The sequence below is a fragment of the Anser brachyrhynchus genome (genome assembly GCF_964034855.1).
Source record: "Anser brachyrhynchus genome assembly, chromosome: 1".
Taxonomy (NCBI): Eukaryota; Metazoa; Chordata; class Aves; order Anseriformes; family Anatidae; genus Anser; species Anser brachyrhynchus.
In genome coordinates, this window is record NC_137694.1 from 129311108 (window position 1) to 129333485 (window position 22378).

General features: G+C 38.4%; 1 protein-coding gene across 6 annotated transcripts in view; it reads left to right on the plus strand.

The window, feature by feature from the left end:
• SH3KBP1 (SH3 domain containing kinase binding protein 1) overlaps positions 1-22378 on the plus strand; it is a 225213-nt gene that overhangs the window by 104821 nt on the left and 98014 nt on the right. For all 6 annotated transcript variants that reach the window (XM_080576410.1, XM_080576411.1, XM_080576412.1 and 3 more), the window contains 2 exons: positions 9131-9237; positions 18925-19048. In XM_080576410.1, the coding sequence (XP_080432536.1) occupies positions 9131-9237; positions 18925-19048 (231 nt within the window). The remainder of the gene's footprint in view (positions 1-9130; positions 9238-18924; positions 19049-22378) is intronic.

The following is a 22378-nucleotide window of genomic DNA, read 5'->3' on the forward strand; positions in this document are numbered from 1 at the left end:
TGCAGCTCTCACAGAACACTTGCCTCCCCTTCTCCAGCACTGCTGGGAGCAACTCGTGCTGCCCCTGCACTGTGTACGTAGGCTGGGGACTTGCCAAAACAGACTGCCTTTTGATTCATTTCTGTTTGCACATTTCTGTTGCTCAGTTTTGGAGGATGGCGATACACGTCTGATGCGGCAGATATTTGTCCTGCGCTTGTGAAGAGAAGTATCTCGTGTGGATGCTGTAGCACTGTTCATTTTCAAGGATGTTGTGCAACAGTGAATGTTACTTTTCAATTTCATGCCTTTTGGGAAACCGACTTTCTGCTCAGCTCTCATAGGGCAGATTCTGGGCTTCAGTTGGCTAGCAACAGCAAGAGTGATTGATTTATTTCGATTTATCATATTTATTTATTGGTCTCCTGAATTTCTACTCCCGGACACCTGGGCAATCCTCAAATAGCAAAGCACAGCATAACGTGCCTTTTAAAGCAGCAGGTTATTTTGGATTGTAGCATTTTCACACTTTTAGCTGAGAAATAATAACAAATCATAACAGGAGGAGTGCAATTTAGGGCTCCTCCTGGTGTGTTCTTCTTTTAGCCAAGCTGGAGGACAGATAGTTGTATAACCTCGCCTGCTGAGCTGCTCCGTGTCCCCAGCTCAGGGAGCAGCGCTGTTCTCCTCCAGGTGTTGAGAATGTCACGGCCTAATTGCCCTGGAAGACGCACATGGGGAGTGTTTCTGCCCAAGTGAGCACTTGTCCCCATGTAAGAGTTGCAGAATCAGACCCATTTCGTTGGACCAGGCAAGTCATTTTCCCAGTTTACGAAGACATGTCCTAGTTTCACATGTAAGCTTCCTAGAATTTAAGATTTGTGTGGGCTTGCGTACCAAGGCAAATTAAATATGATTTTCTAGACTTTAGGAATATCACTGGACAGGAAGATGAGGTATCCTCTGTCTGTGGATTTATGACTTTTTTTTTAAATTTAACTTCATTGCTCTAATGGCTTCAAAACAAATACGTAAATTGTATCAATATTCTAGAGGAAAATGAGATTCTAGTTTAAAAATCTGACTGATGTTCTAAGCGCCCAATATGAAAGAGATGTTTGGGTTTTGTTAAGTGGTGTTTTATTGCAGATGCTCATTTTGTAATAGCTCTCGTGAGTGCAGCAACCAGAAAATCAGTTTCTATATTTGTTGAATCTTTCCATCATTTTCAAGGCATTTGTTTAGTGCGCACTGTTACCTATTGGAGTGCACATTAAATCCTGATGACGGGTTTTTAGACCTTGATAAAAGAGGCTTACTTGAAACCAGTGTAGCAGAGGTTAGAGTAAGACTTGGTCTGTAATGTCATCACAGAAGTTGAGGACCTGTCAAAAAGCACTGATAGTCTGGTGGCTAAAAATGAACGTGCACAGTTATTGGTGTTCTTTAAGAAAAATCAACTGGATCTCAAAATGTGGATGAGGGGATAATATTGTGGGATTATCCAATTACACCATAAGATCTATGCAATGAGAATAGAAAAAGAAAATGGCTCTTATGGGCCAATTGGAAATCTTGTGGTGTTTCTCTTCTGGCATTTTAAAATGTTATTTGCCATCCATGAAAGAATATTTCAAGTTTGTGTGTCTCTTCTTGCTCTTTAGAAAAGCTAAGTTATTGATACAGGTACGTTGTCTACAGTATTTTTGAAGCTCCTCATACAGTTGTTTCATATGAAATATATGCTAGCAAATATAACAATCTCTTTATGTAATCTATTCTTGCAAATTTTCTGAGTATGAGAAAAGAAACCAAATATAAAGACAAGTGTAAGACCTTGTGTTGGGCCTTCTCATGTCCGATAGTTACTAATTGCATTAGAGATGATGGGGAATCCTAGTGCCATGACTGGCACCTAGTGCTTGTCGCTGTGGACAAAGTCCCAGAGAGATGGATGACTGGGGCAAGTCACCCTGTTGAAGTATGCCTTGGATTGAGGACAGGAATACTTGGTGCTTCTTGGACTGCACTGCTCATGAAAGACACTAACCGAGAGGGACTGTTGAGAATGGGCAAGAGGATAGCTTGTTCAACAAAAGGTGTTGTAAAGGCAGCACTTGCTGCTGACAGCTGTTTCTGCATCTCTTCCAGCTGTAGGAATAGTTGGTTTTGGAAGTGATGAGAAGCTGAGCGAGCTTGTCCAGTCTTTATCAGGACTGCATAACTGCTTTTAAACTGCAGTTCTAAAATCCCTTTCAAAACCCTGTCACCGACTTCCAATTTTTATCTTGTGATGGAGTGTTTCACCTGCAATGCTGATCCAAAATGGTTATTTAGAGTACGAAGCTTAAAAGATACGAGTTCTAGAACTACTAGCTTGAATGAACATGCACATTTTCACTTCTGCATGTGGTTAAGTTAATGTGTAGTTTAATATGTATTTACACTTTCCCCCTAAAAGACAGAATATAAAAAATTCAGGCTATGTGGCAAGACCAAGTGTTGCTGTTGGAATTTGGACTTGCTTTGTTTCATTTTCTAGTAAGGATGGCATGATGGTTTGACTTCATTCTTGATATTACACTTACAGAAATTTCTATGTCTTGTGTATATATTTAGTGTGTTTCAGACTCAGGAAAAGAATTTTTGGTGGTATAGATTTTTTATGGTCAAACTGTGCAGCGGTCTTTCGAGTTTTTTTACAGTTATTTTTATAGCATTTGCTTCTGCTTCAGGTTAGACTTAAATAATGATCTTGGCTTCGCTGATATTTCAGTTCTGTCTGTCAGACGCACAAGCCTGGCTCTTACTGTGGCATACTGAAGTGCTCCACTTCTCAGCTAATTAATGGTTTTCTCCTAACAGCATATGACCACTGGTGTTACGTTGCTGCTCTAAGTCACTTCCAGTAATTACTGCTGCTATGGGAAAGTCTCATACCTGATGTAAAACCTGAATATTCCTCCATTTTCTTAACAAAAGAATGAATTTATTAAATGATATCATGTTCACTATTCTTCTGACTGTGGATTAAAACGTAATGGCATAACAAAAATGTGTCTTCCAGGCTTTCAGGTTCCTTACAAACAAAACCTGGTCATAAAATCCAAAGCAGCAATCAGATGGCTGGAACCGGGAAGTACTGCTGTGGAGTCCAGCGAGAGGAAACCTACTCCTCAACAGCAGTAGAATATTAACACACTCATAGTAACATTACTAACAGTGACGGCACATTGTGTTGTAGCTTAAATGTGTTTAAAGGAGTCCTGCAATCTCCATGATTCAGCTGCACACATCAAAGCAGGGCACTTTCCAGTTCATCTGCTTGTACAAAAACACAGCAGTTTTACATAACATGTTTGGTAGAGTACCGGGAGCATCTAAGATATTTCTTCTCCCCTCGCCCCTCCTTGCAGTTTTCTCTGGTGTAATGGTTTCACAAATTGAAACAAAACAAACAAACAAACAAAAAATCCTTCTTAAAATATTCACACACAGCTTACTTCTGTTTTCGGCTAGACAGGGAACAGTCCTCGGTCAGAATATTTTGTCGTCCAGCCAAAAGCACTCACTCTTCTAACAGCATGTGGGTGATGAGAGAATTGGAATTGACATGTCACATCCCAGGTCAGAAAAACACTGCCAAAATCCTCCAGGAAATAATTGAAATTGGAACTTGGTAATTTTGGTAGTGCCTTTTCAAATGATTATTTAGTATTTCTGCTAGTGGGTGGGTATAAGTGAAGTCCTTGTGTTGTGGAAGATAGTGACAAAATCCACATTAGCACTGAGTGTGAGCAGGACTTTGAAGTCTCTTAACACTGTCTTCTGTACACTGTATACTTAAAAAAGATATATATATTATATACGTTTTTATACTAACTGTTTGCTCTTAATTGTTCTTAGATGCTTCTGTTTCTCAAAAACACCTATGGAGGGTAGTTCTTTGAAGAAGAATTTTCTTGTAGCTCAGCCTGTTTCTTAACAGTTGCATTTTAATATACACAGTTCAGTGATTTTACAACAGTAGCAACAACAACAAAAAAAAAAGATCACGCAGCAACCATCTAGTCTGGCGGTCCAAAATAGCTATACCAAAGCTCCATCAGTACTGTCAAAATTGGTAACATGCAGGCTAAAAGTGTATACGTCTCCTCTTAGTTGTACTATAGTAGCCTTTTGTCTTCTTGCACATTAAATTTAGAACCAGTTTCTGACTGAGTCAGATCACAGCCCAGCGTGTCTAACCAGAAGTCGCTGTGCTCTGAACCAGTTCCCCCCAGCTACAGATTTAGCTTTGAAAGCTGGAAGGGGATGGGAAGTGCAACTGATGGGCAGATTCTGCTGCATGCGGGGAAATCTGAAGGCAGGAAACTTGTCCTCCGATTTGTCATTTTCCTCACAATAGACCTGCCAGAAAGGAACTTCTTTCTCTAGCAGTTTTACAGAGTTCAGTCACTTTGCGCCTACTTTACAGGTGGCCCAGTGGATCTCGGTCTCCTTCGGTGGGTCCCCCAAGGCTGCCCAGCAAGCCCAGGGCAGAGAGGAGCGCGTTGGTCTGCAGGGGCTGTGATGTGCTCTAGCTGTGACGTTTGAAACAGCTCTCTCTTTAGATGTGGGAGAAATGTCTTCAGGCTCCTCACGCTGCAACGCTTGACTGAGGCCTCTCCGTCCCCGACCTAACCCATGCAATTTCCTTAGCAACACTCCTTTAAAGTAAAAGGAAATACAGGAACAATTGGGTTGGATTGTTTGTCTGAGCCACAATGATTTCGATTTGTGTCTTTTTAAAACAGACCCAATTACCAAACTGTGTGGCCTGGCTTTGAAGACACTGCAAGCCATTTAGGTGTGTGTTTTGTCAGCAGGGAGAGGTATAGGTGTTCACTCCAGGGGTCTGTTCTGGGAAGCTTTCTGGTTGAGTATAGTTTTTTGCTTTTTTTATAGAATAGTTGTGCTGTTACAAAACAGGTTGCTGAACTTGTTCTCTTGTGATGGAAGAAAAGGGATTCGTGCAGTTGATGGACCTTCTGTTAGTGACATTCACCACATGGTGACACTGACACTAACAGCACGGGGTATACAGACGTTGGCGTCAGTGAACAGCAGGCTTTCTAGAAACCACTGTATGAGCTATTCACACATGCACGCATGTGTAAATATGTTTCATAACAAAGGTTTTAGAATTAAAAAGGTAGTTTGGGTTTGAAATTTCCAGTTTACTTGTAAGTAGTTTGCTTCCGGTCTACCCTGCTGCTGTTGCACGTCATCAAATCCTGCACTGTCAGTCGGTGACGATTCCTGTGTCTGACGGCAGGGTGTAAGTCCCAGCGTGACTTCTTGTGGAGCATCGGCTCAGCTTTTGGTGAGCCTTAGGCAGGTAGGTATTGAATGACAATGCTTTGTCGCTTTCTCTTTTGTCTTCATTGTTGATGCAAGGGTGTTGCTTCAGTGTCTATAAATCCTTGTCTCTTGCATTTGTATGACTGGAGGAAACTCCTTTGGATCAAGGCCTAGTCTCCTGCTATCACAGGCAACCACACCATTTCTATAATCTGATCAAACACCACTTTGAAGCAAATTAGATTTGTTCCTTCAAAGGTGCCTTTTTTTTCTCCTAGTCTTTAAATGTACGTTCGTTCTTTTTGACCCAGATTTAGACATTTTAAAGTTCAAGTTGAAGTCTCGTCTAGTCACAGCAATAGAAAAATGTGCCTCCAGAGAGTCATTCATCTGATGTATTTTAGTTGTCTATTTTACAATGACACCGAATACCCTCTGGAGGTATTAGGCTCTCTCTGCTCCTCAGGGATGGCCTCAGATTCAGACATCCATCTTCGGGACAGCTCTGCTGAGGTGGGTTAACCTTCAAATAAAGACAAAAGGAGCTGGTTTAACTAAGTCTGTTGGTCACAGTGCTAAACACCAAGTTTTGCTCTGTGTAAAACTCTGGGGAGCAATTACAGAAGCCCATCACTGCTCAGGGCAGGGGGAACCTCAGCCACAGGTGGGGTGAGCGGGAGCTGGCGATCGGCAGCTGCGAACAAGGCAGGCAGCCAGCATTGCTCTTGAAATGCATCATGGCATTGCACCTTTCGCAGTGCATGCAAGGTCCATCTTTGCTCCCTTGGTAGACCTGCGCATACTTTGTAAGGGTTCAGTGGCTCCGACACTGCCCTTACAAGGAGCAGGGCAAAGTCCAGCACGCTTTGCAGGAGATGCCGAGCTCTGGGTGCCATTGCTTCAGATGCAATATGCTTTGCAGTTGCTGGTACGTACACAGCAAATCCTTCTGTAGCTGCATGATTTATTTTAAGAAAAGACCGCACAAACTAGGCTTGTGAATGTTTTTCCTTCAAGGTTTATTATAACTGTGTAAATGGGAGCTGATGTTTTTCACAAGGGCGAGTGATGTTATTTCTGCATGGTTGCTTGTTCCAAATACAGTTTAGCTCGGTAAATTCCCATCCTGCAGTTCACAGGCATTTTACCTTCAAAACACTTTTGATGTTGGACCACAGCTACAGGAAATTAAAAAGTCTAGAACTGCAACCAGCAGGAAGAGCACGGTATGGTGTTGCCTGCAGCAGGTTACTTGCAACAAATTGCTATATGTGGGCCAGTAAAAGTTCACTGCTCTTTTTTTTTCTTTTTTTTTTCTTCTTCTTTTAAGCCTTTCAAAACCTAGTGATGACTTTGCAGCACACCTTTTCTGATTTTCAAGTCCTGGGTTTATTTAACTGACTTCTCACTACTCAACAACTTTTCACTGCCAAGGAACTCAGCTTATGCTCAAGTGTGGAGAAAAATGAAAAATCTTCATCAGTTTTTCTGACTTGTAAAGTCAGAAAAAAAAATGGATAAGATTAGAGAGTATCTGCAATCTTCATTGCACAATTACTTCTCTAAATGGTTTCACATTAAATTTATGTTGATCAGTCAAATTCCTTACATTTTAAGGTCACAGTGCGTCATTTAGATCTCAGATGATCAACAGTTAGGCTTCAACTGTAATAATACTCTGCGGTAAATGGCAATATTAGCAGAAGAGAAAATACCAAAAGAAGACCAAGGCTTCATTTTTTTCTGTCTAAACTTGCTGTTAGTCGTCTCTGTTTTTTGTTGTTGTTTTGCTGTGTGATTCTTCAGCATGCTGCCTCTGGAGACTTTGTGGTAGTTAAGAAACAAAAAATATGTGATGCTGGGGTGGGAATACAGTAAACCTTAACATTCGCATTTGCAAAAAAGGAGTTTTTCTTTACTAACAGTTTTGTATCTGCACTGCTTGTTCACTCTGACCTCTTTTCCTATCAGCTCTGTTTTCTTAGAAACTTATACTGCTGTATTACCCGTGTTGCTTTAATATAAGAAAAAACAGATACCTCTTTGCTGGAGAGCTCCTCACCCATTTCCTGCACTGCTCAAGTGCTCCAAATGTCAGCAGGCACATGGGACCCAGCAGCATCTTCTGCCTAAACCCAAAAGGATTTGCTGCTGGGTCTCTTGTGTCTTGCATTAGACCAAAGGAACTGGTTGGTACTTAAGCCTCTTGCTGCTCTCCACTTAGGTATTTTAAAGAAAGATTCAGGAAGAGAGGCTGAGAAATGAGACAACCAGGAGGCTAACAGATAAATGTCGACTTTCTTGAGATTCACTGTAGCAGTAATAAAATAAATAAATAAATAAAAATGGGATGGGAAGGTGAAGGATTTGTGCGATTCTGTTATTAACCTCCAGAACTGTGTTTATTTTTCACTCTTAGTGAACTCAAAAATATTCTCCAAGAGTCACACGGTATTGATTATTAAATAGCGTGGCAACTGACATCTGTCACATCAGGCAACAATCCCTACTTGATGTTAGAAATCATAGTGGGAATGTTGTCTTTAGGAGAAATAGCTGCCCTCTTACTTTTGCACAATCAAAGAAGCACTCGCTATGGAAGGTATTTATTATATTTAAGTTATTTTGAATATGGCTCTGTAAAGTTGTCAATTTAGGACCATTTTAGTTTAGATGGTGAAGAATGATCAGTCATCTGTAGGTGGAGAAAAAAAAGCCAATTTGAGTGAGTTTGGTTACATTGCATTAAGCTATTAATTTTATCATTCAAAAAGCTGCCACTCAGGAAAAATTTCAGTGGCTGTGAAAAATACTATCATAATGCACTAGAAAGCCAAATTCAGTGGCTTCCCTTCTCCCTTCTATCTCCGGTTTTTATTAACAGACTAAAAAAAAAAAAGTTCTGTAACTTGTTATTACCCATTTTCCCTGGAGTAGTATTATCAAGAAATGTTGTTCCAAGGGAAATAACAGACTAACCATGAGATCCATTTGTAATTTAATGTCAGTCTTAAGGCCATTCTAGGACAGTGTGTGTACAATTACATTGGGGTGTATTGAGCATGTTCAACAGTTAAGAGAAGTAGCGTAAGAGAAAACATTTACTTGGGTAAAATGTGTACATATTCATGTGTATACATGTGCATAAATCACAGAACCACGGCCAGGCTGTGAATTCAAGCCTCTCTGCAGTCATGCATCCAAAGATGCACCCTCATGCCAGCTTCTCAGGGGAGCCTGGACGTCCAAGCTGGAGAGAAAGCTGGCTGATTAACAGTGTTTCCAGTGGCTGGTTGATTATCAACATTAGCCCACCTTCACCACACTAACCCAGTCACACACCTAGCTTCTTTGGGGAAGAGGGGAGTTTGGGATGAGTTTTCTTTTTGTTTTCTTAATCTAATATTAGTGCATAAATACGCAATTTAAAAATTTAAAATGTGTGTATATAAATACAAATGCATACATACATATGTCTGTATAAATGTATATTAAGTTTTCACTGTTAAGTAATATCACAGATAGGAAAAAAAAATTGCCACAACTTGTTTTCACCCAGATGATGCATGATATTAAGTGCATCAGATTATAAAAATGGTTGAAAGAAATAATATAGCCAAGTAACCATTCCTCCATCCTCTTTTAATAAACTAATTCTAGGCAGACATACTAAGTATTGCAAATATTCAAATTATTTTGATAGTGCGTGAAGAATAATATTTCATCTTTAATCATTTTACATGGCTTATATTTGGTATGGAATTTTGTTTTCATATTACAATTTCCTCGTTTCCTTCGTTTTCACCAGGAGACAGAAACAGACGAAGAAGATGTCAGGTGGCTTTCAGTTATTTGCCTCAAAATGAAGATGAACTGGAATTAAAAGTTGGTGACATCATTGAAGTTGTGGGAGAGGTAAGCAGATTTTTAATGGAATATACATGCATGCAGTTCTGGCATATCTTACGCATGCTAAGCTCTTAGATATGATGTGTTTTAAAGACACAATGTAAACCAGATGTTTTTCTTCTCTGGCACACTTACATATCTATTTTGGGTTACTGTTTGGGGGTGAGGGGATGTGGTTGTTTGCTTATGGGTTTTGTAATTTTTTTTTCTCTGTAGCAATTCTGCTTTTACTCAATCAGCTGTTGCTTCTGAGTTCAGTGCAGTGAAAATGCTCAGAGTTTGTGCTATTGAGTTTGTATCTTTAACATCAAAGATGATAGTGGAAAAAGCTCTTCTTAATTTTAGTGAGACAGCCACAGAGAAGAATTACCTTTACTGAGTTTAACGCATTTAAGAGATTTACTTGAAGTCCTCTGGAGTTCAGCCATGACATTCACCTTTTGTCATCTTTGCCTGCAAATTTTAACAATTTCTGTTTAGTGTAATCAATTAAAAAAACAATAACAACAAAACAAATTATTTAGAGACTCAAGATGTACTTATTCTGAGTGGAAGTGGATGTGAAAAATGAGTGTACATCCCTAAGAGGGACTGGGAACAAATTATGAAAGTTCAGACAGAGATCCAGAACGATGCTTTGCATGGGCGAATCTTGTTGCAGGATCAAGGAATGTTGTTCATTCTTCATTTTTGTTCCATTAGAGATTTTAGAACTTTGTTGTTGACCTGAATAGCATGAGAACCAAAACTGGAAATGCTAACATGAAGCCTTTAAGTAGATTGCATTTAAAATAATGTAGTCTTTATTTACTTAGCGTTAAAAAGATATAAAAGCTTAGTTTGCTCAAGCATCCAGTGAAAGGTGTGTTTCAACTTGTATCATATATTTGTAGGATTTTTCTTCCTGTGACTCAGCAGTTGATAAGCGAATATTTGTTTGCTTGTCAAGGATATATGATTAGTTTTATTTTTCCTCCATTTGTCACTTAGGAAATAAATTCTGAAAGGATATAAGTTCTACTGCAGTCTTGATGACATCCAGTATTTTATTATGAGAGACTAAGTTATCAAATCCGACTATAAGAAGTTTGTGATTGTTTTTTTTTCCCTTTAACCTAGCTACACACACCAGCTCTGTACATTGTTCTCTTGGAACAAGACCTGATGTGTCACTTGAACTAACCTTATTCTGTCTGTGAGGAGGATTGCAATGTAGGATCTCCAGACAGTAAGATACCTAAGAGCATATTTTGAAGACAATGTAAACACCATGTTATAATGCGCTTCTTGGCAGCACGTGAGACATTTTTGTTATGCAATTTGAAGTGTATTTGACCTCGCATGGCTGCACAAGTATCTTCCGTCGGTTGCCCTACTTAAAAGACACTCTTGTGTCTTTCAAGAGTAAAGTAACGGAATAAAAACCACTTCCTCATCTCCAACCTAAGAGTTATGTCTACCTAATGAATCAAATGGTTAAATAATTTAGATGAGACACTGGATTTCTTGCATGAAATGAATCTCTTGTATTCTCTTGTATTCTTACAAATTTGGCCAGCTTAACTACAAATAATGGATTTGTTTAAATCCAAATGAAACTGAAAATGTTTGCGTCAGAACCAAAAGGTGTGGAACTATGAAAGTGAAACCTTTCCCTACTTGCATGTGTGCACTCGTAACTAAGGGCATGCTATATGAAACACAGTTGGATTGCTTTTTACAGATTTGGCAGTCTTAAACTCTTAGTCCTGCCTTGAATTGCTGCTGTTGAAGAAAGCATTGACAACTTGCTGATTCGGAGGTTTCAGAAAACATATTGTCTAGGGCTGCTTCTTTGTTTGACAGTTCTACCAAATATCACACCGGAAATAATTTTGCTGTAGTGTGGAACAGGGTTTGTGGCTAGTTTGAAGTGCTGGCCATAAGTAAATTCTGAAGAATAGCTGACATAGGTGAGGCTGTGCCCACTTTGACCTTAGGAAATACCCTGCCCTGTCAGCTTCTGAAATACAATCTTTGCCTTAGGCAACATCTGCTGTGTTTGTACAATCCAGGACATTGTCTGGCTCTTTTGGGTAGAACTAGATCAGCCAGTGGAAGAGGGAAAATAAAGGAATTTGGAAAAAAAGTTCTCACCACCTGAAGAAGTATTATGTGATTTTTCCATCATGGTCGATACTGAGCAGCTGATGTTGAATGCTTTCTGTTATTACTTCTTCTTTTGCCCTTGCCACAGTAGTGTTAATTCCTTGAGAAAGTACAGCAGAATTTTTATCTTGAAACAGGAACTGTATTTGATGTAGAAAGTGTAGATGTTGTGCTTAGGGACATGGTTTAGTGGTAGACTTGGCAGTTAATGGTTAGACGTGATGATCTTAGAGGTCTTTCCAGCCTAAATGATTCTGTGGTTCTAAATTGCACAAACCAGTGTACTTATTTCATTGTTCAGCCTTCTGCTTTTAGATAACGCTGCATAAAAAAACATCGCGTTGAAATATGATTCAGAGTGTTTGTCACAATTCAAAGCTACTTATTTCAACTGACAAATGTATGATGTGAAGGCCTTTTTTTTAAAAAAAAGAAGTATCTTGAGTTGTGAAAATGTGTGAAGGTGTTTTCCAAGGGCACAAATCATGCTGTGTTCTCATAAGAAAGTTGTATCAGTTGAATATATTGCTTTTAAATTGACTTAGATATCTCTGTGGATTTCCGTTTATTTGGAAATAAATAAATCCCTGATTTATGGCAAACAAAAACAAATATTGTTTGAATCAAAATAGTGTCTGTGTATCTTTATGCAGTCATTTAGCAAAAGATCTGTTTAAAGTGTCACTTATGGCTGACAACCCATTAGACTTTCCCTGAAAAGCTGGTTCCTATAGTGAGTGCTGTGCTAATTTGGCTTCATCTTTAAAGAGAAGGATTGTGCTCAGACATTTGTTACAAATGGGATGAAACAAATTTTAGCAGTTAGCGTGTGTGGCTTTTGGAACTGAGATCCCTTAGCGAAGTAAGATCTTCAGACCTAGCAGTGGGAGTTTATCCCTGTTTCCTTTCTCCCCTTTTCCCCTTGAAAGTTGCTGCTTCCAGAAGAGGGTTGGCAGAAAGGAATGCAAGTCTGCTTCTCAGCTGCCTCCCTTAGTGCCAAGTGTGTTTCCCCAGACCCCCAGTGAAGACGGGTTACAGTCATACCCCACGGTGACATGCTGAGCATGAGGATGCCTTCCTTTCTTCCAACTTCGCTTCAGGGTGCTATGGAACACCTGAGGTGTAGGGGCGTCTAAAGCTGCTGCTGGTCATTCTTCCTGGGGCCAACAGATGATAAGATACTTTTAGAAAGGGCTTACATGTCTGTGGTAGTCGTAGATACCATTGGAAATTCCTGTTGTGTTAGAAGTGGTTTGGATTTGCACGGTGGATTAGAACAACAGCAAGTGTGGTGGTGGTCTAATTTTCTAAGCGAAGAATTTAATAATTCTTTGAGAGTATTTAAATTGCTGAAAAAACAGCGTGAATTTTGCTTTCAGGGTTTATAATGTGACCAGATAGATAGATATTCTTGAAGGCTGTATGTTCACAGTTCCTTCCTATTTTCTAAATAGAAACTAATTATAATAAGATCAAATAGTCATAACAATAGATAAAAATGTTTGTTGTTAAACTAGAGGTTTTCATTAGTGCAGACTGCTACCCATGAGACATTAATTAGAGATTTAAATTAAAAATGCTTTTGAAACTAACAAGAGAAGCATTTTCATTATTGTTTATGTTCACGTTTAATGTGTGATTGATAGCTTTTTGCTTGTTATTTATTTTCCTAGTTCATTAGTTATAACTCTAATTACAGTTGTCCCAAAATACAACCAGAACTAATTGTCTTATTAAATGCAGATATCTGAATCCTAGTCATCTTTTACCCTTAGACTTCCACAGCATACCAGACAATTAACCTGTAGCATCAGAGTAAGGACATTTGGCATGTCATTCGACGGTGCTGAGCCTGCTAGCATTTGGGATTATTCTGTCATTGTACTACTATATACCTTGTGGCCTCATCCTGCCGAGAAGTGAGTTTTTTGGCAATGTGTAGTGCATGGAGTTAAACTCACAAAGAAGTCTTTGACTGAGATGGGCTGTAATACCACTGAGCTTATTCTTTGACTTTTAATTAATAGCGCCATATATTACATGATAAAATCCTATAAAAAACTCATTTGAAATTATAAAAATGCAGACTCAACTTTTTACAAATCTAGCACTCCTTTTGGGCAAGGCTGTGGACGGGCTTTTTTTGTCAAAACGATATAAAGTGGTTCATCCCATTTCCAAGAACAAGATGAACACCGGGGATTGAGCCGGACTCTCCCTACAGTTAATGTATTTTGACAGCTGGAGAGCTGAAGGGGGAAGTTTTTTAATAGTGACAAGAGACAGTCTGCGCCACAATTTCAGAACCGTATAATACTGCAAGAAAGCAGCTGGGAGTGAATGCTGGGCTTCTAAGTCTCTTGGTTACCGTTCTGTGAAATCTTGTTGTAAGGTGTTTTTCCTCAACCTCTGCCAACAGGCTGTTTGCAAGGACTTCCATGACTACTGCTTCTCTGGGCAGTTCATGTGGTAGGCAGGTCTTCTGTGGGCCTAAGAGTGCAAATACCTGTAACTCTATATTAGGGTCACTCCAGTTCTGCGTGACTGCTTTCTCAGTCCCTCAGATTCTTACTTAGAAAATGATGTTAAACAAACAAACAAACAAACAAAAAAACAACAACATAACACACAAAGCATTTTGACATTGAAAAATATCTCAGAGAGATATAAAAATATCTCAGAGTGGAATCCATTATACAAAGTACTTGTGTAGTTTTTAATTCTTCCAGTCTGCACCAGAATTGTCAAACAGCTTCTAGCTGTGCTGTAGCAGAACCCCAGGGGCTGGTCAGCATCTCATGGCTATGACCGGTGCTGAATGCAGTCTCAGAACAAGCCATCAAGTGGCACTGTAGGCACCACGTTCAACTGAGGTCTTGTTTCCAAAGTATCTTTTCCCATTGGCTTTGAATATGATATGTTTTTTCACCTCTTGATTTTTTTTTAAATTTATTTATTTTTAATTTCCTTTCAGCACACGTATGCTTGTGTCCTTCAAGCTCAAGATCTTCCCTTCAGGACTTATGAAATAAGGAAGGATTTTTTCTTTGCTTTTTGTGCTCTACTTTTCTCTAAGAAAAGGAAATTTTGTTGACCTTGGGCCTCTCTCCTTCCTGTTGCCTGTGTCTGGCACTGCTTTTATTCCTGGGACTGTATTTTAGTTTTAACAGTACAGAAAGACTCTGTTTGTATCCAGGGAGACTTTCTCTCCTGAAAATTTTCCTGACTCAAAGCCTCCCTCCTTTCTAGTAGTAGCTGAGCCATAAGTCATCTATTAGCAGCGCTAAACCCTAATGGGCAAAGTTGAAGGTTGTAGAAAAGCTTGTGGAGCAGGCGAATAGAGAAGTTTATTGGAAACATGCTTGAAGAGCTGAACATTTTAATCATTTAACAATCTACCCTAGTAATTATATAGCCAGGTGTAAGCAAGTAACTGTACCATTCCTAGATATGCCAGCAAGCAAATGCTGATAGTTGGCCTCAACATTTCCAGTAGGCCTCAACATTTCCAGCTCCTCTTGGTTATCCCATTGGGGACGGGTACCGAGTTCCCTGAAAGGGTGATGAAGGCTTGTAACAAAAAACCAAAACAAAACATTGCACTGCAGGTCAGGCTGATGCACTCTCTGATGTTTCTTTCTTTAAAGGGGGGTGTTCGAGATGATTGTGTTGGCCATGAAGAGAAAACCTAAAGTAGTAACATTTCCTCACTTTTGGAGTAACTTAATCTTGGAGTCGTAGTGACCTACTGAAGTGCTTATGTTTTCTTTGGTTGCATTACAGTTGTAGAATAAAACTGCTTTCACAGTTTGAAATAGAACTATTATGTTTGCCTGAAGGCTTGAACTGGTGTCATATTATATTCTTTTTTTGTGCTTTAAATGTGGAAATAGGCTGATTTCAAGATATTTTTGTTGATTTCTAAGAAGCTAAATGTCCTAGCATATGTGTACCCTTTGAGTACTTCTTGTTGCATGTCTGAATGTCCCACACACACAATTCTGTGTTATTTTCCTATCTGTCCACTTCCACAGTATTTCCCTTGAACATTTCATTATTTGTTCTTTATATGATTGTTATTATTTATAGGTAGCAGTAGCTGTAACAAACACAATTTGATTAAACACTCATTTTCTAATAAAGTAAAACAGTTTATTTTGAATGATTTTTATGTGCATTTTTCTTTTATAGTTTCCAAAAAAAGTGCTTACATCAAACAAGGTCTGCTGAATGAGCAACTCAATTAAAAAGATAGTACAAATATTCTTTCTTCATTGAAAATGTAAAAAAGAAAATGTCCAAATGATATTGGAAGAACATTTGAGTGTTGCTTAAATATTTTGTAGGTTAAATTTTCCTTTCAGTCCCAAAGGGGAGGCTTCTTAATGGAAAGTGTTTCTCAAGAAGTGATGCACCACTCTCTGGCTATATTGTCGTTTGTATCTCATCAGTCTTACCCGGTCATTGGACTGCCTATGGCTGTCTGGTGCTGGATCTGTCCCTGCCCCATGTTTGACACCGAGTGTGCTGCAGTCAGGTGCATGTGTTACCTCCTAAATATATGAATTGGACTAACAAAGTGTCTTCAGTCAGGTTCCTGTATGTTGTTGCTCTTCAAATGTGGTGTGACAGCCCTACTGGCAGCCTAGGGGCTTGGCAAGACAAGGACGTGCCATGCCTTCCCAAAAGACATTAAGCAGATATAACACACTGAAAACATTTCTTGAAAATACCTCTGGCTATGGCCACTTACCATGAGCATGTTGGAAAGATTGTTCTAACTTTAAAACAAAACTTCACATTCAGGCTGAGCTTATCTTGGTGCGCGTGATGTTATGAATAGCAAAACTTCTTTTCAGGTTTAGGGCCACTGAGTACTGAATGAATCCTCCTGTTTAGTGTGGTTCAGTACATGAATGCTGAGCATAAATTAGGAGCTAAATGCATAAATCCTGAAAGCACTTTGTTATAATAGTATAGTAGCAAATTTTATTGAGTGCTTGTACCTCCAGATGGATTACCCCCATGAATAATGGATTTTCATTTGTAAGGTTTTATTGGCTAGGAATTATTGCAACATTTCAAACCGTATGGCAATGGATTGCCCCAATTTGGGATAACTAAATCCTGGGGGTATTTTAGTTTCTTTTTTATTACATGGATTAATCTCTAACTGGTGTGTTTTGAGGCTGATAAAAGCATCTAGCAAGTAGCTATAGTGCTTAAAAATACTTAGAGTTTTTGATTCTGTTGATGAAAATTTAAATCTTTTGGAGGCATTGTTTGGCCTGTGCCTGTGATGTCTTGCTAACCTTCTGTGTTTTCTTTTGGAAAGAATCTGGTTATGGCTTCAGATTCCTCTGAATTTGTCAAATTATCAAACACAGCATGGTATTTTCACATAACTCACTCTTGTATCAGGTGGAAAACTTAGCAGCTAATGAATGCTGTGAGTATATTTGCATCCAGTGTAGATATCTATAGATTTAAGTGCATGTGTATTTCTGTATGTGCACATATGGATCCCCACATAAAGAGTGCTAATGTTAACTTACAAGAAAACTGTGAAGTGTTACCCTGGAAGAAGGAAGCAGGAGAAATACTTGAGAGAGAGATGGAGCTGAGTGTGGTATAGGTCACCTTATTTCTGTTAAGTAATCACAACAGCTTGCAAAGCAGAGGTCTTGGGAACTGTGTAATTCCACTGTGCTTAATCTTCTGGTCAGTCAGCTAATGCAGTTACAGTTTAATGTTTAGCTCTAATCAATAGAGCCATCTGGGTATAGTGCATCAGAAAAATTGAAATATGTTATAGTCAAAGCGTCTTGGCCATTTCGTGTATTTTCTGTATAAAGATAAATATATAGATACTTAAAGATATTATTTGTAGAGACTGCAAAGTGTTGTGGATCATACAGTTTGTTTCATTTTTCTGTGTGTTTTTTAGTTGGAGAGAACAAAAACAAACATTAGCATTCAGAGACTTTGAGACTATCATGAAAAACACTTCACTGAAGTCACTGAGTGATTCGTATGCATTGTCTTCTCTGAAGTATCAGCAAGATAATAACCATTATTGCCAAAGTTCTGCCTGACCTCACTGATATTACTGATGCATTGGGGGGGGGGGGGGAGGAGAGAAAATTTGTCATGGACAGATACTGAGATTAAGTGAAAATAGCTGTGGTAGCCTGAACTGCTTTCAAATTTAAACAAAAAATCAACCGAGGAGGACAGGAAATGTGCTAAAAAGGATGGAGATGGAGAAAAAACACAGGAAATACTCTGGCCCTGAAGTAATAACAATTTGCTTTATAATAGAATTGTACTTGTAGCTAAAATGAAAAAAAAAAAGTAACCGTTCTTATGTAGTTTGACAAAATTTTTGCTTGTGTTTTATAAAGGTAAAAAACATCTATTTTCTAAGAACTCAACATTTTCACAGACAAATGATATGAAACCTTTTTTTTCAATATTAGTTAACTAGTAGCATTTAAGTTAAGGGGTTGGTTTGTTTTTTGACAGTAAATGTCAAGACCCTCAACTCGTAACATAACTTCAGGTTTTCGTAACTCTTGTTTGAAGGAGGGACAGGGAAGAGGTGGGTCAAGCAGTATTGGAGGCTGATGTATCACAGACTGGTGCTGTCCTTCCCTGTCATTTTTCTGGTGAATGAACAGTGTCTGACAGACGAAAAATATTTATCTGTCAGGGGTGTGTTTAAGCTGATTCATTAGTAAGTCATTTCTTGCTGCCCCATTATAACCTAAAGGCACCTGGTTTCTAAGGGCTGTCATTTCATTGTATGCCACTGCCACTCTATCCTCAATGGGTTATACAGGAGGGAGTTAGTCATTTTTAAATGGTATTTCCTCTTGGGATTCAGCTAGGAAGTGTCTATGCTTTCTGACCATATTATCATTATTTATTTCAGTAGCTCTTTGTAACTCTTCTAGAGTCAAATATTCATCAATACTGTTTGTTCTGTAGAAATACTGTAGATTTCTTACATTTACATATTAATGATGTGACAACATTCTTAATTTTTAAAATGGAGAATTTCTGGTTTTGCTGGAGAAGGCAGCAATATCCATATGATTCATATTAAGATTGAAATTGAAAGTTCTATAATGTGTAAATCATGTATATTAAGACAGTTATGAGTAGGAGTATAGTGTGCACTGAAAATTTAGTGATTGAACTGATATCCATAAAAACTGCGATGTGGAGACACCTTGCGCTCTCCAGTTGTCCTTTTATCCTTTTATTTAATGTTTGTCCATGATTCTGACTGGACCAGCACTGTTAACATTTACAGATGGGTGCATGCATCTTTTAATTTAGAAAGAAAAAAAAAAAAAAAAGAGGAAAAAAGAGAGAAATGCTCCAACGTGGAGCCTCAGCCGTATGCATATACCTGAAATTAATAAAAACTGCTCAAAATCATTACTGGTGTTACTGAAAATCGTGTATATAATGTAACTCTGTAAAGTGTTGCTTATGTTAAACCCTTTTATTTATTAATTTATTTCTGTTCTGACACAGGTAGAAGAGGGCTGGTGGGAAGGTATACTTAATGGAAAGACGGGCATGTTTCCTTCCAACTTCATAAAGGAACTGTCTGATTCTGACGACGTTGGAACAGCACAGGAAGAGCAAGTAAAGCCAAGTAAGGAGAACAATTATTGTTGATGTTCTGGATGTATGTCTGCGTGCTTAGCCAACACACTGAGAGGGTAGTGCATTCCTATCTCTTTCTTGGAAGTGTTTTTGAATGCCTTGTTCTTAATTTATGCTGTGAAAGGGTCAGATGATGGTGCTAAGTGAGTACTGGCAATACTAGTTGGCGATGCTACCTGAGTTAAGACTTGCCCGGCTGCAACAGACCAAGAACACAGAAGGCAATGATGATTACTGGCTTTGTATTTCCAAATGAATTAAGATTTTTTTTGTCTTTAGATGTGGAAACTGAGCAAAGTAACCAAACATTTCCGAAGTGGCTGTGCTTATTTAAATGAGGGATTAAAGTGCCATACCTTCTTTAATGACTCCAGTAGATTTAAGGATTCATAATTATTGGTGTGGGACATGCGGCACTTTTTCCCTCCAGGTGCTGAGCATGTTACTATCACCTCCGTCACCCACTGCCCCAGAAGCCAAAGGGAAAAAGGCCAGAACTGGGACATGGACTTTGTTCTCCCACTTACAGTGGGCCAGTACTGCTGCAGGTGAAAAGCATGTTTGGTAACTAAGTATGCAATAGTATAAGCATGGTAGTGGGTTATCCTATTTATAGCTTCCCTTGAAGAATAACCTGAACCAAAAGTATGCTGTTATATCAAATGGATACTTGTCGGTCTTCATGTTTTTTTCTGTTTTTCAAATAGGTATTCTTGTTACCTCCTAATTCAGTGGTCGATTTGGAATCCTCAGTGAAAAGAAAAAAAATCAATTGTATTGACATATTTTAGGATAATTCCACATTTACCTACCAAATTCTTCCTTTATAGTCTGTTTACTATCTTCAACAGTGCAGATGCTCATTGCTATATAGTATGCTTCTGAGATCTCTGCAACAAATAAAAGTGAAAGGGCTCCCAAGATCTTTGCAAGCTTATTTCAGCTTACCAAAGTTTACCAAAGGCTCTATAGCTCACTCTGCCAGTGAAAGGCAGAAAATTATGCTTCTTTCTTTTAGCTTTTTCTTTTTTTTCCTCTCATTTTTCCACTTAAGGTAACTTTATCTTTATTCCATCCCACAGAAACGAGATTCTGAGAAACCTTGCTTATGCAATGATGAAATATTTTCCTATTGCTTTTGTAATGGAGTTCTTATTCATGCGTAGTATGTGTAGTGGCACTGGAGAGCTAGTCACGTGGTCAGTGCTGCTAATGGTGTTCCTTCAAACCTAAATGAAAATTTGTAAAGAAGTTAACAATTTTAGTATGATGGAAAGGGAAGAAGGGCATTAAGTGAAGTTGGGCAATTCTGTGAGACTACAAACTGCTATCTATAACTTGTGTATGTTACCATGAATTTCTTTTGTTATAAGCACAGTGAGTCTTGGAAGAACTAATTGTATAGATGTAGTTTCAGCTCTGGATTCTGTAATGCTTGGTAGTCTATAAATGAAAAAGGTAAGTGATACTGTTAGGGATGGAATGCCCCATTTCTATCCGTATGAATGAATATTTCTTCCCTGGGTAATTTGTTAACAGTTTATTTGTAATGAGCATCCTAAAAATGTCATTTAATAAAAACGTACATTGGAGAGCATAACTCTAGCCACAAATTATTAGACTGTTCCATCAACATCCCTAATGGCGTATACTCCGTTCATGCTATCAGTTTTGTGTGCTGGTTTTGACTGCCAGTGGAATCTGTCATTTGTGAGACTTGTATTGAGAAGATACCAGCAACATAGAATACTGGTTTTGTCTCTTTAACTAAATTGAAGTTAGCTATAGCTGAGAGATGAGTTTTTTCTCTTTTATTTGAAAGTTAACTATTTGGTGGTGCTTTGTGGCTAGCTAATATGATGTGTTATTAGGACCTATTTTCTAAACTTATAAAACAGAATTCTGTAAGCCTCTTAAGGAAGAAAAAGAGACTCAGGGAATGCTGAAATTCTTACAGGGGCTTTCCTGCTTTTTTATCTTTATTACTTTTTTTCTGAAAGTAACACCACCAATTTCAGAACTGCATTTTCCTAGCAGAAGTATGGGAAATATGCATTGGCACAATTCTTTCTATATGCTTTATGTAATTTTTATGGGTGTTACACTCTGACACATGGTGCTTTAGGAGGCTATATTCAGGTACTCTGACTATCTGTATTTGAAAATCTCTGTAATGAGATAGCAATTTTTTCTGCAAGTTTATATAAATAACAAGGAGTGCTAATCTCATTTCAAGCATCTGTGCTTATTCTTAAAACACAGCAAAATAAAAAACAGGAAACCTCTGGACAATTTGGGCATTAGACCTACATAATGTTCTAGGTAATATCTCATAAGGGTATACATACATGCATACCTCTAGATCAGCTCCTTCCTCTGTGGATGACAAGACATGAGAGAACATCAAATCTGTAATAGCTCCTTTTTATTTCACTGGAAACATTATTTGAATATGTCTGTGTCACAGGACTTTGTAAGGCACAAATCTGGAATATGAATTCTAGATTTTTAAGTTATTTTCTGGGTGAACACTCAGATCCAAGAGCCTGTACATTGAAACAGAAACTTGGGTGGTCAATGAGGTTTTACACAGTTTCTTGAGAGTCCTAAAATGGATTGGGGTATGGCTCTGCAATCTTGAGCAGCAGCCTTAAACTCAGCAACCTAGCCTATAACATGGTTAAGGTAACACTTGGCAAGTTCACTGCAAGACTTGGAATAGTAGCATGGGATCTTTGGAGAAAGCACTATGCAAACATGAGTGTCTTATTTTATTAATACATAAAAATAATTTGTTAGTTAAACTTAATGTTTTAATTACATTTTAATGACCCTCTCCAGAGAGAACCATTTGGAAGCGCAAACATAATTTTTGTTGCGCTCAGCAGAAGCAATACAGATAAGAGAAATAATATAGCTTGGCTTTTTAGGAATAAAGATAAAGAAAACGCATATTCTTCTGTCATTCTGTTATAACCTACAGAGCCCTAATGAGGAAAAAGATGCTGTCTGTTTTTATTATTTTTTAATGTGTCTATGTACATTTTACAGCAGATCAGAGTAAATGGCCAGAAGGAATTGTCTTGGTTTCTTTTCACACTCTGCCATAGAGTAACCTCAGAAATTTCTTCTGAATTAGAAGTCCCTTTTTTCCAGAAGTGGCTAAACATTTCTTAAGACAAATAGCAGGACTGAATAGCCCCTTAACTGAAATGGCTGGGAACCTATGATTTCCTGTAGGTTGGTAGATGCTCAGCAGATTAAAAAGTGAGACTGTTACAAGATCAAAAGATCTATCTATCTATCTATCTATCTACAC